Source organism: Rhinolophus ferrumequinum, chromosome 24 (assembly GCF_004115265.2).
Source record: "Rhinolophus ferrumequinum isolate MPI-CBG mRhiFer1 chromosome 24, mRhiFer1_v1.p, whole genome shotgun sequence".
NCBI lineage: Eukaryota > Metazoa > Chordata > Mammalia > Chiroptera > Rhinolophidae > Rhinolophus > Rhinolophus ferrumequinum.
The window spans coordinates 10,528,782-10,546,437 of NC_046307.1; the positions used below are offsets into that span (position 1 = coordinate 10,528,782).

Genomic DNA, 17,656 nt, shown 5'->3' on the forward strand with positions numbered 1-17,656 from the left:
TTCCACTGCTTTTTAGATGTGTGAGCTTGAATAGTTACTTAATTTCTTTGCCTCTCTGTCTCCTTATATTTATAAAGTGAAAATAATGATAGTACCTACCTCTTATGGTAGTTAAAAGGACTAAATAGATATTACATATGAATTGTTTAGAACGGTTTCCAGTATACTAAGCATTTAATAGGTTATTGAAATTAGTATATCAGATTTATTTTTTAAAATTAAAACATAAAGAAAAAGTGAAACTCATAAGCTGTACATGTTTCTTACTGAAAACCCAAAATCTATTACAAAGAAAAAGGATTTAAACATTTTTCCCTTTGTACTTTATTATTAATAGGAAATTCACTTGACACCATCCACTGACTTCTATAAGAAATTAGCTTTGGACTGTTCTGGTCAGCAGGTAGCTGTTGATTTATTCCTTCTCAGTGGACAGTATTCTGATTTGGCTTCATTGGGTAAGTTTTCCTAATGATTATTTTTCTCAAATGAATGTCAAAATGGTATTTACATAATGATATTCTAAATAGAGGACAAAGTGAAAGAAATTTTATACCCTTGGGAGAGTTGATCACTCAGTTTCGGCTATTCTAAACCTTACAGTCTTCTACTTTAAACATTTATAATAGAGAAATTTCTATACTATTTAAAGGAATGAAACATTCTTTTTTGACAATACCTCCGGAGGGTAAAGAAAGATTGATTCAAATGGTGCAGTCATAGTAGTTAATGGCAGAATTGGAAAAGAGTGTGTGTTGTGTTGCAGGTTGTATTTCTCGGTATTCGGCTGGTAGTGTCTACTACTATCCCTCTTACCACCATCAGCACAACCCAGTCCAAGTACAGAAGTTACAGAAGGAACTGCACAGATACCTCACTCGGAAGATTGGCTTTGAGGCTGTCATGAGGATTCGATGCACCAAAGGTCGGGCGCTTGTGTTTGCATTTCGATGGGAGTGAGTGTTGCCTTTGACACCAGTTCCACCTCAGTCTCTCATATGCCCTTGAACAGTCTTCCCACGCATGTAAGCACACACTTTGGTCTTCAAAGAAAAGCCGTGTGGATTCCATCTGGTTTCTTTTTAACCATACCTTTCTATTCTTGTACATACAGACCTACATCTTTTTTTTTCTTCTGATTACTGTTTTAAAGTTGGTTTTTATTTCATAAGCAAACCATGCATCTGTCCTTGTAAAAATTAGCGTTACTGATAAAGCTAAAGCCCTCTATCATCAGCTTGTGTCTACACATACTTTCACTTTCATTCCATCCTTATGTAGTCACTGTAACCACGTTGGTGTGTACACCTGGCTTTTCTATATATTTACATACTTACGTACTTCTCCATGGAAAAATAAATAGTCCAGTGTATTAGCATAAATAACTGTACATATTTTCAGCGAATCTTAAAGATCCATGAATACTAGTATTCAGTAGAATGTACAAATCACAATTTAGTTATTTCCTACTGATTGGCATTGAGGATACTTCTTATTTTTCTGTTATGACAGACAAAAACAATATGCTTAATTTCTTTTGCACATACAATTTGGCACTTGAATGAGTGGATCTGTAGGACAAATTCTTAGATATGGAATTACTAGGGTCAAAGTAAGTATTCATTTAGAAAAAAAAGTTTCTGAAAATTTGAATCCTCACCTTCATTTAAGAAGAATCTGTTACCCCTCCCTCACCCTCACGAAATACTGTGTATTATCTAATACCATTCTGCTCCCAATTCCAGTGTGTGGGTTGCTTTTCCCCACACCACCAAGCAATTAACTCAGTTCTGACACTGTCTACCTGGAGATAGCATCAGATCCCAGAGAGTAAGGGTTAAGTGTTGAGTCTCTAAAACTACTGCCTTGGCCCCCCACCCCCAACACACACATACACTTCAGAAGCCAATTCCCAGTCCAGGTTGTTACCTGTGCTTCTGACTGACTGGCTGTAGATTGGAGATTCCAATGACCTCCCTCCATGTTTTCCGTTAATTTGCTGGAGGGGCTTACAGTACTCAGAGAAGCATTTTACTTACTATTAATAGATTACTGATTTATTATAAAAGGATATAACTCAGGAACAGCCAGGTGGATGTACAGGGTGAGGTCTGTGGGAAGGGAAAGGACACGGAGCTTTCAGAGCTTCGATGCTCTCTCTGAGTGCCCCACCCTCCCCAGATCTTCACGTGTTCACCAACCCAGAAACTCTTTGAACCCCATTCTTTATGGGGTTTTATGGAGGCTTCATTACATAGTCATGATTGATTAAATTAGTGGCTATTGGTGATTGATTCAACCTCTAGCCCCTCTCCCCTCCTTGGGGTGGGGGTCGGGGGTTGGACTGCAAGTTCCAACCTTCTAATCGCATAGTTGGGTCCTCTGGCAACCAGCCCCCATCCTTAGGTTACCTAGGTGCTTTCCAAAAGTCACCTCATTAGCATAGCAAAAGATACCTGTATCACTCTCATTACTTGGGAAATTCTAAGGGTTTCAAAAGCTCTGTGCCAGAAATGGGCAAAGATCAAATACGTATATTTATTATAAACCACAATATCACGACTAAACTTTTTAATTTACTCTCTGCCAGTCTGATAAGTGACAAGGGTAAAATGTAAATATCTATACGTAGGTGTATATAAATCATTTTGATAACATTTTTTCTTCTAGGTCTTTCCATTCATACTTTCCATGGGAACTTCTTTGTTCGGTCGACAGATTTACTGTCTTTGCCCAATGTAAACCCAGATGCTGGGTATGCAGTACAGATGTCAGTGGAAGAGAGTCTTACTGACACTCAGTTGGTTTCCTTTCAGTCAGCTCTCTTGTATACATCCAGCAAAGGTAAGTTGTTTTAATTGTGGCAAAAAAATGCATAACATGAGATCTACCCTCTTAACAAAATTTTAAGTGTACAGTACAGTATTTTTAACTGTAAGAACAATGTAGCAAAGGTAAGTTTTCTGATTTGATCATATGTTGTATCGCTTGTGATAAACTTTCTCTTATTTGGAAGTAATTACTCATTTCTATTAAGCCAAAAGAGTATTCCTAATCTGAAGAGCTTTTTGCTGTACTTGGTAAAGCGAAGATGTTTGGTATTTATTCTCCTTAACCATTTTATTTAACAGGTATTTACTGAGAGCCTATTTAGTGTCAGTCACTAAAATATGTTCTGATGACACAACAGTCAATAAAACTTAATTTAAAAAATCTTTTTCCTCGTAGAGCTTATTCTAGTAGGGGAGAAAATTAAGAGGATGAATAAGTAAAATAATAATAATAATAGTATGTTGTATAATGATATTATTTAAGGAGAAATATAAAACAGGTAAAGGGTTTAGGAAGTGCTGGGTGGATGGCTTTTTAAGATAAGATAGTCAGGAAAGGTCTCACAGAGGAGACATTTGAGTTGTTTTAATGGAGCTCAAATGGAAACACTTTTTAAAAGTGTAACTTGTTTATTACTACTTTATTTGTAATGTTTTGTCCTAAAGATGATGTGAAAGCTGGTTAATTTTTTTTTTTTTAATTTACCATTCTCGGGGTGGTGAGTTAGCTCAGTTGGTTAGAGCATGGCGCTAATAACACCAAGATTGCCGTTTTGGTGGGCCACTGTGAATTGTGCCCTCCTTAAAGAAATAATAATAATTTACCACTCTCACCTTCTAACTCTGTTTACCTCCTTAAAAATGTTTTGGGAGTGTTTCTGTGCTACCATATTTCCCCAAAAATAAGACCTAACTGGAAAATAAGCCCTAGCATGATTTTTCAGGATGCTCATAATATAAGCCCTACCCCAAAAATAAGCCCCAGTTAAGATCATCAGTCAGATGGACACATTTAGTACATCCGTTGCAACACAGGACGAATGTATTGAATTATAAAATAATAATATTAATATATAATTAAATATAAATAAATAATATTGACATTAATACTTAAAATAAATGATAATATAGATTATAGTTAAGTATTTGTAAATATCCAAGCGGGTGCCTTTGGACAAGAGGTAAACACCTATGTAAACAGATGAACTCGAGACTTATTGCTGAATGACCAATCGGAGTACAGACACAACACACGAATAATGTGTGCACTTGATAACAAACGGATGTGGTTGTGTCTGATATGAATCTTCATAATTCAATACGTCATGTGTTGGAACAGATGGATGTACTTAATGCACTTGTGTGAAATAAATGTTTTCTAAATTTTGGTGCCTGCAATTTTTTTGTCGCTTTTGTGTGGACCATCATTCTTAACTGGCATCATTTTTGTTGCCACTCCTGTCTCGTAAGTCTGCAGTTAACAGTTGACTTAATAGTAGATTTAAAGGGAATAATATTTTGATCCCCATACAAGATGAGTGCAAAAAGAAAGAGCTATTCCGTTGAATACAAGAAAGGAATCGTGGAGGACTCCCGGGGCAAGAATCTTACAGCTTTCTGCAAAGAGAAGAAGTTGGATCTCTGAATGGTCCGAAAATGGCGAGCAGAGTACACTAACCTCAGTAAACAGGTGGACGAGGGAAATGCTAAGAAGCGCAAGTGTGGATCGGGTTGGCAACCATTATTTCCTGAGCTGGAAGACATCATCTGTGAATGGATTGCTGACAGGAGAGCAAAGGCTTTGGTTGTGTGCAGGGCTGATATTCAAGCATTTGCCCTTGTAATGACACCACAGTTAGAAATATCCCCAGAAGAATTCAAAGCATCACAACAGTGGCTGGATGGCTTCCTTCGGTGATAAAAACTGTATCTAAGGTCGACAGCACTGTTCAAGCTGGAAGATACTGAAGTTATTAAATGTGCACTTGCATTCAAGTCCTTTGTCGATGGCATCAACTTTTCTAAATACCAGTTCTCCAACATGATTGCTATGGATGAAACTGCAGTGTTTATGGGCCAAGGATCTCAAATGACAGTTGATCAGAGGGATGCCTCGTCAATCTACATTCCCTCCACTGGATACGAAAGTGCACGTTACCTGTATTTTGGCAATTTGTCTGGATGGAAAGACAGCTCCACCTCTAATCATCTCTAGGGTCAAGAAAGATAAGGTTGAACGTGTTCCAGGCATTTATGTTCTTGAAACCGAAAAAGCCTGGTGCACACAAGCAGTTATAAGGAAGTGGGTCGATTTAATGCTGCTACTTGTTTTGCAATGTGGCCAGAGAGTTTTGGGATTCAGCCAGCACTCAGCACGCTAAAGACCTGAAGAACTTCCTTGCAGAGAGAGGAATAGATCAAACAATGATTCCCGCAGGCATGACTGCCTGTCTCCCGACGCGTGATATTGCAATAAACAAGCCATTCAAGGACCCTTTGTGCATGAAAATCAATGACTACATTGAAAATAGAATGGAGAGAAATCAGCGTGGAAACTTTGTGAAGCCTAGCCTGCAAGAGGTCGTGACTTGGGTGAAGGAGTCGTAGGATAAAATCACTGACAACTGTGTTGCCAATGCACTACGAGCAGGCTGCATGGACAAGAAGTGCTCATTTAAGGAGAGCTCTATTGCTGGACATGAGAGATTGGGGCCAGACGTTCTACAGGAAGTGGAGTCGCAAGAAATTCAAGCCAGAATTCGGGGTTTGGAGAGTTATGACGATGTTCCAGAAGATGACATGACTGTATTTGAATAAATGTAGATTTTTGTATATGAATAAATGAATAAATGTAGATTATTGTACATGAAAAAATAAGACATCCCCTGAAAATAAGCCCTAATGCGTCTTTTGGAGCAAAAATTAATGTAAGACCCGGTCTTATTTTCGGGGAAAAACAGTATGTATACTCATCTTTATAGCCCCTCAAAAATCTATAAAAAGCATGTAATAAAGGCATTTGAATGAAAATCTTTAGTATTAGAGAAGTTAAGTATTTTTATTGTGATTATAATTAATATATTACACCATAAATATAAAAATAAAATAGATTTCTGTCTCTGGATACCATTTTTATTTGACAAAAGAACATCCCAGTCCTTTCTCTGCTTATTGATTTTTCTTAATATTAAAAAAATATATAATTGACATGGTGAAATCTACCATTTTAGTGTACAGTTTCACAAGTTTTGACAAATGTGTTGTATAACCGCCACTGTAATCAAGATATCACAATCAGTTCCATTACCCCCCAAATCTCATGATTTTGTAGTTACCCTCTCTCCTGTCCCCAGCGCTTGGCAACCGTTGATCAGTTTTCTGACCCTATGGTTTTGCCTTTGCAAGAATGTCATCATATAAATAGAGTCATAGAGTAGGTAGCCTTTGTATCTGCCTTCTTTCATTTAGCGTAGTGCGTTCGAGATTCACCTATGTTGTTGCATCTACCAGTAGTTTGTTACTTTTTATTCCTAAGTAGTATTCCATTGTACCCAGATTTTTTATTCACTTCCCAGGTGAAGTCCATTTGAGTTTCCAGTGTTTGGCAATTTCAAATAGTATAGCCCCTATACACATATACTTACCGATTTTGTGACCATAAGTTTTCATTTCACTTGGGTAAATACCTAGGAGACAGATTGCTGGGTTTTATGGTGAGTATATGTTTAACTTTTTAAGAACCTGCCAAACTGTCTTCCAAGTGACTGTACTGTTTTGCATTCCCACCAGCAGCATATGAGAGTTCCAGCTGCTCTGCATCCTCTTCAGCATTTGCTGTTTTCAGAGTTTAGTTTTGCTGTTGTTTTGTTTGAGGTTTTTGTTCTGTTTTTAGCCATTTAATAAAGTATAGTGAAATCTCTTGGTTTTAGTTTGTGTTTCCCTGATAACTATTATAATGTTGGATATCTCTTCATATACTTATGATAGAAGTTTAGGTTGTTTTAATGAAAAATGTGATTATAATTTCTATTCATGTACACAAATCTTTGTCATTTCTGAGAATATCCCTTAGAGCCCTAGAATTGGAAATATAGGATGTAGAGATAAACTGTTTAGAAAAATTTTGGTATTGCCAGATTGCTATTCAGAGAGATTTTACCAATTTATAGTCCCATCAATTGCCCTTTTCATTTACTTTAGTGTCTGATTTTGTATGGGTGTGGTTGTTGTCAGTGTGATAGGCTACACATTGCATCTCGTATTTTCTTTATTTTTTCATTAGTTTCAGGTGTACAAAACAATGTAATGATTAGACATTTACACCCCTCACAAAGTGATAACCTCCTCGTATACTACGCCTCTGACATTGTACATAGCTATTACAATACCATTGACTATATTTCTTATCCTCTTCTTTATATCCTGTAACTGTCTGTATGTCTGTCTATCTATCTATCTATCTAATTATAGTTGACATTCAATATTACTTTATATTAGTTTCAGATGTACAGCACAGTCCTTACGCATTTATATAACCCATGAAGTGATTCCACCCCCTTCATAAGTCTAGTACCCATCTCTTCCTTTAGTTAACATTGTTTTTATCTAGAATGGAAGCTCTAAACAATATTACCCTTTTTTGCAGACATTAATTTTTCTCTTTAAAAATAATTTGTATAAGCTCTTCATATGTACACTTTTATTAGTCTTTATGTGTCAGTACAGGTTTTAGTGTGGGTATTATCTTTTTTTTTAACTTTGGTGTTCATGGTTTTGCTGATCAGAAAATTTTAAAAGGTTTATAGGATGTTTCATATTTAATTGTTCTCAAAAGGTTTGCATTTTTGTTTCTTGTATTTATTGATTTTTGTTGTGGGTAAATTATCAAAGAGAAAGTATTGTGACTATTAGTCAACTTCTTTTAAAATAATTTTATGTGGTTAAAGAAAAAAAATATAAGGTTTCCCTGGACTTTCAATATCAGAACAGACTCTAGAACACATGTTGAAGTAGTGTTGTCTATATATATATATATATATATATATATATACTCAAATTTTTTATTACAAAACAGAGTAAAAAAAGTTCAGAAAAGAGATTTTTAAAAAGTTAGCATGTTACCATCATTTGAATATGATTCCTGTTGTCTTTTCAGTAATAACTTGAACATAAAGAATTTTTTAGTAAAAAAATTAAAGAAATCAAACTTTAGAGTTTTCACATTAAAGTTCTGATACTATCTCTACTTATTATGTAACACTATTTGGTTCTGAAATGAAAAGAAGTCATTCTTCCAAGTGATTTTAATATAAACTTTTTTTATATTGTTGTCTCTTACTATCATTTGTGTGTTTTCCTCAAAGGTGAAAGAAGAATTCGTGTTCATACTTTGTGTTTGCCAGTAGTTTCAACTCTGAATGAAGTCTTTCTTGGAGCTGATGTTCAAGCAATTTCAGGGTTATTGGCCAATATGGGTAAGAATTGTTATCACCTATTTTAATCTAATTTTAGAACATTTCTATGACCCCCGAAAGAACCTCATTAACAATTACAGTCCACTCCCTGCTTCTTTCCCCATTGACCTTAGAAGGCAACCACTAAATAGCTTTCTGTCTCATAATCTGGCTATTATGGACTTAAATAACCATATTTTACTTAATGTTTAATATTAGCTATTAATAGGTTTTTTTTATGAGCTATGTAACTTGGATTATAAGAGACAGTGTACTGTCTAGATCATTAACCTCGGATTCACGGAATTTGGGATTGAAAACCAGTTTATGTAAGATTGCAGCCTTGGCCAGATCACATGGGCTAACAGAAAATTTACTAATATCTTTATGTCTTTCTTTCCATCTCAGATATAGTTGCCTTCTTGAATCTTTTTGTTGTTGTTGTTGGTCCCTTTCTCTTATACATCATTTTGGTTATTGCTCCTTTTCTCCTTCAGGGAAGACTACCAGTGGGTCCATTTGCTTCAAACTCAAATCTGCTTATAATTGGAATATTTACCTATTGAATTTCTTACTGGGGAAATTTTTTCTAATGGAGCCTGGTAAAAGGTCAAACCCCACATTAGTCTTGTATGTTGTTAAAAGTTAAAGATTGTGACTGAAGAAACTTGAAGGTCACTGTCTTTATTTTTTATTGAACTAATACTTTTTGGTAACGGTATGATCATTATTATCTTTATTATCGACATCAACAACAGCTATATATCAGGCAGTACTGTGGAGTTTTTAACAATTTGCTTCACTGGTTTAAATTTGGTTGATCCCAATATGCACATTGTATCAAAATCTTTAAAATCAGGATGTTTTAAATTGATGAAATCCTAGAGGTACTGTTGAGATAACAGTGGTCTTCATGCTTTCTTGCCTATGTGCAGATTTGTACATATGTACTTTCCAAATTACAAGTTAACATCACTGCATTGAGTGTATTTTTGGTATCACATGAATTGAATTTAGTTGTAGTTTGAAAAGTTTTCAAAACAAGTATTGCATTTTTAGTACTGAAAATAATCTTTTGAGTATGCAGAATGCATATAAACAGTGGTGTGACAATGAAAATCATCTAAATAGTTCTCTAAGAGCTCTTTCAATAAATATAAGATAAAAATTCATAGTGTTAAGAAAGCATGTATATTTAATTGCAGAGTTTTCCTTTCTCAGTGGTATACAAAATAAAATGGTGGATTATAATTAATAACATCTTATTCGATGAAATACAGTTTTTGCATTTTATAGATAAGGAAACTAAGGCTTATGAAAGTTAAATCACTTGCCAAATTGTCATACAGCTAGGAAATAACAGAGCAGCATTTCAACAAAGGTTGGTTCGATTCTCCAAAATATGTGCCTTTAACTGCTATGTTTGTTTGGCTCCTTGCGTATGTAACAAATTGGAGAGAGAACTTATATAATTAAAAAACTGATTTTTTCTATTCTTAACAGTGGGGTAGTTAAATTTCTGAATTATTTTTCTGTGCCCCTCCCCCCACCTCTTTTAGCTGTTGACAGGTCAGTGATTGCCAGTCTGAGCGATGCTCGGGATGCCTTAGTGAACGCCATCATAGACTCCCTTTCAGCTTATCGTTCTTCAGTCCTAAGTAACCACCAGCCTGGACTCATGGTTCCTTTTTCTTTGAGGCTTTTTCCACTCTTTGTGTTGGCTCTCCTTAAACAGGTAAGAGAATCAAAACCAGAAACTAACACAGTGAAAATGTCAAAAGCCAAAATTTTTATTCTGGAAACCCCTAAACATTGTATATATAACTTTATGCCAGCTAAGTTTTCTGAGGGCAAGGACCAAAACTCTTACTGGAATCTTGAAAGGATTTGTAACCAAAAGTTACAAAGTACTTATTTGAAGCATGTGCCTTGTTTGTAAGAGATGTTCACTTAGAATTCAGTTATGTTATCAAAGAGGGAAGTGATAATCAGTTTTCCAGTTTTCCCAAACAAGAACTTTATATTTTGTTGCTAGAGTAAGAAGTCACACATGAGACTCTCTTTTTGGCTGTTTTCCCTGCTCCCAACAATATTTCAGCCACATTCTATTTCTTAATCTTAGATACATCTTCTCATACCTGTCTGCCTGTTTCCATGGCCTGCATTGCATTTTCTTATCCTTGTCTTTGAGCTTAAATGTTGTCTCTCTGGCAATTTCCTTTCCTTCTATGGTCCTGTAGCTCTTTATGCACCTATTTATAGTTTTTCATTTGATACGTATTATTTATTTGTCTCCCTTTGCCCTACCCATTGCCCCTACCTTTGACTCCCTAAAAAAGAAAGGAAACTTATTTTTCTAATGTCTAGAATGTCCAAGATTGTCGACTTAGGGTAACCTTCCCTTGTAAAATTTTATACAAAAGCTCATGTTAATAAATCACCTGGAGAATCTTCCCAGATTCTGTAATTGATCAAGTACTGCTCTGGATCTTGTCAATTTGTATGCTTTTCTGCACTCCAGATCAATCCTGGTGTATGTTGTCTCCAGGTGAGAAGGGCAACCTTCTACACCATTAGGAATGGTTTTTGAATCTACTTCTAGATTCTTTAACTCAAATTATGTATTTTTCACTTCTGAATATAATGGAAACGCACAGAGATTGCATAAATATTTAAATTTTAACATTTAAAAATCTGAGTTCTTCTCTCTTAAGGCATTTCCTTAAATGTCCTTTCACTGGGGCCTGCCTTTCCTGATCTCCCCATTTAATATGTAACACTCTCATCCCACCCAATCCTGACATTCTTTATCTCTCTTCCCTCCTTTATTTTTCTCCATAGCACTTAACACTGACATACCACATATTTTATTATTTACTTCTCCCATACTAGGATTTTTGTCCACGAGGGCAGGATTTTTATCTTTTTCCTTCACCACTTTGTCCTAGTACCTAGAACAGTTCCTAGTACATAACAGGCACTTAGTAAATATTTTTTGAGTGAATAAATGGAACTTCCCTTCTTCCATTTCTCGTAGTACTTACTCTTTCATCTTTCTTAGTGACTGTCCACATACCAATTTAAAATATCTTAAGAGCCTTTTCTAATCTCCCTTTACTTATAGTCAATGCACTTGTTTTAAGGCATAATTTTATTACTGTTATCTTTGCCTCTTTCTATTCTTTTCCATTAATGGGGTTGCCTAAAACCTCACCTCAAAACTTCATTATTCTCCATGAAACTAATATACCAGTTAAAACTCACTATTACTTATTAACGCTATTCTGCAAAGTAGTTGTCCTCATTTGTTTTATTTTTCCTGGTTGATATGTAAGCTTTGTTACATTGCTTAATATCTCTGTGGGAGAAACAAGGATAGTTTATCGCCATAATTATCACCCATTATTTATAGAACACTTCTTCATATGTATATTTAGTTTGTCATCTGCAATATAACTTTATTCTTCTTGTGATGGCATTTGTTTTTACATCACTATCACTACATGGTAGGTAGAGTGTTTAGATCTATTTCACTGATTAGGAAACAGACACCAGAGAGATCAAATGACTTTGCCACGGTTAGGTAGTTAGTTTCTCAAGACTTTTAGGTGGGGAGAGAGTCACAATTTAATAGATATGTGTGACTTCTTAAAAGATAACTTTTCAAAGAAAAATTGACAGTAAATTTGCTAATTCTGTCTGAAGATACTCTTTTAACGACTGATATGTGCAAAGTTTTATATGTATTTGTTAAATACTGTTTTTTTTTCTGGATGGGGGGTGGTTTTTTGTTACAGAAATCATTCCAGACTGGGACAAATGCACGTCTAGATGAACGCATTTTTGCTATGTGTCAAGTGAAAAACCAGCCCTTGGTTTACCTTATGCTCACAACTCATCCCAATTTGTATAGAGTTGACAATCTCTCAGATGAGGTAAGATTGATTCATTTCGCAGCTTTTATTTGAAGGTTTTAAGCCTAATTATATTGAGTCCATTGTAGAAATCAAGAAAGATTTGTTTTTTAAAGCTTTTTATTTTATTGCTTTGCTAAATCGGTGAAAAGAAATTTTGGTGGGAAGCTCCTGAAAATAGTGCCTTTATTTAAGTTTCCTGAGACAAATCTCTAGAGCAGATCTAAGTCATTTACTTAGAGATTGTCAAATTGACCAGAGCAACTTATGATTTATACATTTAAACAAATTGATCTGAAAAGAGAATCCTGAGATTTAAATTACATCTAAACACCTCAGGTCAATGTTTAGTGTAACAGTGTTCTTGAATTAAAGAAAAAATAGTTATCGAAGTTGTAACCTTATTTGCCCTCAATAGTAAATTTACCTGAGTTAAAGTCCCAGCACAAAAATTTTAAATTGTAGTCTTTCTTTTTTAAATTGTGATCAAGTTAGGATATATATGTTGGAAGTAATATTTTGGTTTAAAACCTTTCAAAGTTTAAAGAATTTAACATATCTTGCATATATGTAAAGGAGAAATTGCCTGTGAAATTTGAAGTAATTTTTAGCAAATGAAAACTGTTGAGAACATTATTGGTTTGTATTACAGAAATAATAACTCAAGCCTGATTAACCTTGTGTTTGACAAGTTTAACTAAGTAAGCCCACCTTTTTCTCAAATTAAAAAATGGCAAATTAACATAAAAATATAAATGTAATATATTATATAGCTATAATATGGAAACCACCAGAAAGAAGAAAAAGAAATCACTCGTAATATTTACATCCAAAGACAAGCACTATTAGCATACCAGTGTGTATTTATCAGCACTCTATTGGTTATAAGTAAGCTTAGGAAGAAAAGGGGACTGGTAAATCTGATAAGTCACTCAAAAACAAACCACAGTTAGAGCTTGACTCAGGTCTAGCTCAGATTCAGACTCTTTGCATTGCCTTGTTCTTTCAAATCAGGCTTCTTTGCAAGACTAGAAAACAGAGCCACTGATAGCTTCCTTTCTTTACCACCAGAGAAAGACAAGGCTCTCTTTTCTTAGTTCACAGCAGAAAACCTCTAGGAGAAATTTCTAATATTTGGTTTATAGTCTCTCTCCTGCTTTCCACTTACTGTAAGGCCAAGCGTCTTAAGGTACTCTGATTAATAGTCTCTGATAGAGCCACAGCCTCATCCTGGAGGGTGAATACCCCTTGGTAGGTCTATATTTTATTTACTTCCTATCTCAGATAAGGTTTAATTAAGAACCTAACTTAAGTACTTAAATTTATTTTTGGTCAAATACGAATAGTTAATGAGTATTTAAAGGTGTGTGCGTGTGTGTTTTCAGATAACAGTATTATAGTCAATTTCTGGCTTTAATAAATAAATGCCAAATTGGAGATTTGATACTAAAGTCTCATTTGTATTAGGCTTTTATTCCTCCCTCAGGATGTGTATATGACCCAATCCATGCATTCATCCATTATTATTAACTAAATTCCAGACTTTACTGGGATCTCACTAATGTCTGTTCAGGTTATATAGGTATCGATTGCGTTTATTGTACTCATTTTTAAAATAATAGTTAAGATCAGAAGTTAATTTGGCTTTATTAGAATTCACAGTAACTTTGTTTAGATAAGTGGTATTTCTCCATCATTTTATATTTAAATATGAATAATTATGTTAATTTTTTAAAAACTTGTGATTCCATATTACTTGTATCTAAAAGTTGTAATCTTTGGCTTAATTTCAGGGAGCTCTCAACATCAATGATCGCACCGTACCTCAGCCGCCGATTCTTCAGCTTTCAGTGGAGAAGCTGAGCAGGGACGGGGCTTTTCTCATGGATGCCGGCTCTGTGAGTCGTCCAACTGTGACCTCTGCATACTACTACTATACCTTCATTCCCCTTAGTAGCTGTCTTCCTGAACGGATTACATGCTATTGAATCTATACGTTTTTGTCTTAGCCACCTTCTCCCTCCATAGCTTCCTTTTATACCAAGCGTAAAACATCTCTTGGTAAATAGTAGTTATTATTAGTTCAGTTGAAGGCTCTACAATTTTACTAAACTAACTTATCATTTTGAGCTTTTAAAACATACTCAGTGGTAAAGGTGAGTCAACAGGCCACTCTATGCGACATCTGAAAATAATTTTCTTCCTCTCTGCAGGTACTGATGCTTTGGGTTGGAAAAAATTGTGGACAGAATTTTCTCAGTCGAGTTCTAGGAGTTCAAAACTATGCATTACTTCCACACACTATGGTAAGACTATCTAATTATAGTGATTGTAGTAAACTTAAAGGACATTTCAAATGTGGCAAAAACATGTGTCATGCAGGGTATCATGCGGGGTCTCTAGTCTCACTCCTCACACAAGAACGCAGGATATGGTGAGTCCAAAAAGGAACATCCACGGAGCCATAGGTAGGGGAGTCACACCACTATAGTCTCGCTGGTGGCTGGGTTGGAGACACAGGAAGCAGGAGCCACATGATCTGCAACCCACCGTGCTAACTGCAATCCCCTCTTGCTAGCGTAGCCACCATCTTCTTGCTAGCCCCCATTTTCTGCTAGCGTAGCCCTGGCAGTTATATTAGTGGCCAATGGCTCACTGGTTATAGCCGACGGCCAACTAGCCACAGCTGATGGCCATCCAATCACAGTTGATTGCCATTTACTACCCGAGCCAGCACCTTTCCACGTGAGGCCGAGAGCCTGGAAACTGCACTCCTGGCTCTGTCCCCACAACATGCATAGCCCATTTTGAAATCATAGCATAATTATTACTAAAAGTTTTTCCAAAAAAGAAAATGTTCCCACAGATTGTTTCTCTTCCAATTGAAAATAGTCATTTTATGTTTTAAAGGCATTGTTTAGGCTATTTTGCATCATTGATTTATCTGTTCTTTTTTTAGTTTTTTCAATTAGAGTTGACATACAACATTGTATTAGTTTCAGATACAATGTAGTGATTAGACATTTATATAACTTATGCAGTGATCACCCTAACTTATGTGTTCTTATGTGTCTGTGACAGTACACTATTTTACGGAGAAATTAATGAATTTTGTCGAGGGCAAAAAAAAAAAAGGAAAAAAGAAAATAGCTTGCTGTAATTGGCAATAGTGTTGTGGCTTTTCTTGTTTTTGTCTTTGGTGTTTTTGGCATGTGATTTGATTGTCCTTTTAACTTCTGCTTTGGAGTAAGAACTAACTAATTGCCACATAAGCAAATGATTAGTAATCAGCGTCAGTTGGTTACTATTGATTTTTGAAGAAGGTAATAATGGACTCTCTTATCACTAGTTCTGTGACCTTGGATAAGTAACTAACTACCTAAATGATGTTGCTTATGGAGGAACACTTGAAATAATCCACGAGAAAGCATTTGTTAAAGTATATAGCATTTGCACAGTTTTGAATTTTACTTGTGGGTTTAACTCCATTCATAGATGTCACTAGGAGATTCTTGTATTTAGAAGACATACATGTCAGGATTATAGCTAGGCTTAGCCCTAGCTTTCAGGCTTTGAGTAAAACTACTGGTCGGAATGACTAGACATTTTAAGTAAAGAGGAAATAAGAAATTGTCATATTTGTAACAACTGCCTGAATGAATCAGCTAATTCTAAATGTCACAATAAAATGAAGAGTTAGGATATTCTTCTAGATCAGGGCCCAGCAAATTATGCTCAAGGGGGCCTGCCACCTGTTTTTGTAAATAAACTTTTATTGGAACATAGCCAGGTACATTCACTTATGTATTATCTATGTCTACTTCAGTGGAACAACAACAGAATTGAGTAGTTGCAACTAAATGACCTGCAAGCCTAAAGTATTTACTTTCTGTCCCTTTAAGAAGTTTGCCCACCCCTTCCTAGAAAATTGTGGTATGCAGAATCTCAGGTCCCTCCCCAGATCTCCTAAATCAATATCTGAAATTCAGCAAGATCCCCAGGTGATTCATCTGCACTAATAACCCCTTACCTGTGGTTTCGCTCTCTATAGTTTCAGTTACCCACAGTCAACTGTGGCCTGAAAATAGTAAATAGAAAATTCCAGGAATAAACAATTTATAAGTTTTAAATTGCGTGCTATTCTGAGTAGTGTGATGAAATCCTGCGCCGTTCCACTCCATTGCCTGGGATGTAAATCATCCCTTTTCCAGTGTATCCATGCTGTATATATGTTAGGTGCCCATTAGTCACTTAGTAGCTGTTTCAAGTAGCAGATTGACTATTGGGATATCAGAGTGCTTGTGTTCAAGTAGCCCATTAGTAGTGGCCCAAAACTCAAGAGTAGTGAGGCTGGCAATTTGGATATGCCAAAAAGAAGCTGTAAAGTGCTTCCATTAAGTGAAAAGTATGTATGTATAGAAAAAAACATAGTATATGTAGGATTTGGTACTATCCACCGTTTCAGGAATTAACTGGGGAGTCTTGGAATGTATCTCCCATGGATCTCCAAGGGGGGACTGTTGTACATGATAAAGTTTGAGAATCACTATAGATGATACATTAGCTATTTGATTAGAGTAAGTTGGATATTGCCGGTTTTTGTTTAATAGACAGACCTTCCGGAACTTGATACACCAGAATCTGCCAGAACAATAGCTTTCATCTCTTGGCTTAGAGAGCAGAGACCATTTTTCCCAATACTTTATGTCATAAGGTAAGTTGAATTTTTCATTTGCTAATAGTGAAACAGTTTGTTTGGTCTTGCAAGAACCTGTTTTGAGTCATAGATATATGTCACCTATTACGTAAGCAAACCCTTTAGAATAATACAGGGGGAAAAAAAAAAAGCTCTTTCTGCCATTTTTCCATGCGGCCATAATGGTGCACATGAATGTCCTGGCTGATGCTCTCAAGAGCACCAACAATGCCGAGAAGAGAGATAAATGCCAGGTTCTTATTAGGCCCGTGCTCCAAGGTCATCATCTGGTTTCTAACTGATGATGAAACATGGTTACATTGGCAATTTTGAAATCGTTGATGATCACAGAGCTGGAAAAATTGTTGTGAACCTCATGGGCAAGTTAAACAAGTGTGGAGTGATCAGCTCCAGATTTTATGTGCAACTCAGAGATCTAGAAAAATGGCAGAACAACCTGCTCCCGTCCTGTCAATTTGGGTTTCATTTTATTGACAACCTCAGCGGGCATCATGGACCATGAAGAAGCAAGATGAAAATACATAGGAGAGAAAATTCTGGGATTCTTTTTCTAGGGATGTAATACATACATGCAAATAAAATACCTCAATAGAAAAAAATTTAAAAAAGAATATAGAAAACGAAGAATTTTCAAACAGTACTAAATTATGCTTTGCATTCAGTTATTAATAAAAAGTGTGTCAAAACCTTGTGACAAATCCACTGTTTATTACATTTTATCTAATGTACATAAATATTTTT

General features: G+C 35.6%; 1 protein-coding gene and 1 pseudogene across 1 annotated transcript in view; both read left to right on the top strand.

Moving 5' to 3' along the window:
* The window catches only part of SEC24A (SEC24 homolog A, COPII coat complex component), a 52,593-nt gene that overhangs the window by 31,956 nt on the left and 2,981 nt on the right, over nucleotides 1-17,656 (top strand). The window contains exons 14-22 of the mRNA XM_033096067.1: nucleotides 338-458; nucleotides 767-925; nucleotides 2,671-2,844; nucleotides 8,195-8,305; nucleotides 9,844-10,019; nucleotides 12,082-12,219; nucleotides 13,992-14,096; nucleotides 14,412-14,504; nucleotides 16,809-16,912. Of these exons, the coding sequence (XP_032951958.1) occupies nucleotides 338-458; nucleotides 767-925; nucleotides 2,671-2,844; nucleotides 8,195-8,305; nucleotides 9,844-10,019; nucleotides 12,082-12,219; nucleotides 13,992-14,096; nucleotides 14,412-14,504; nucleotides 16,809-16,912 (1,181 nt within the window). The remainder of the gene's footprint in view (nucleotides 1-337; nucleotides 459-766; nucleotides 926-2,670; nucleotides 2,845-8,194; nucleotides 8,306-9,843; nucleotides 10,020-12,081; nucleotides 12,220-13,991; nucleotides 14,097-14,411; nucleotides 14,505-16,808; nucleotides 16,913-17,656) is intronic.
* LOC117016629 (40S ribosomal protein S15a-like) lies at nucleotides 16,919-17,631 on the top strand (annotated as a pseudogene).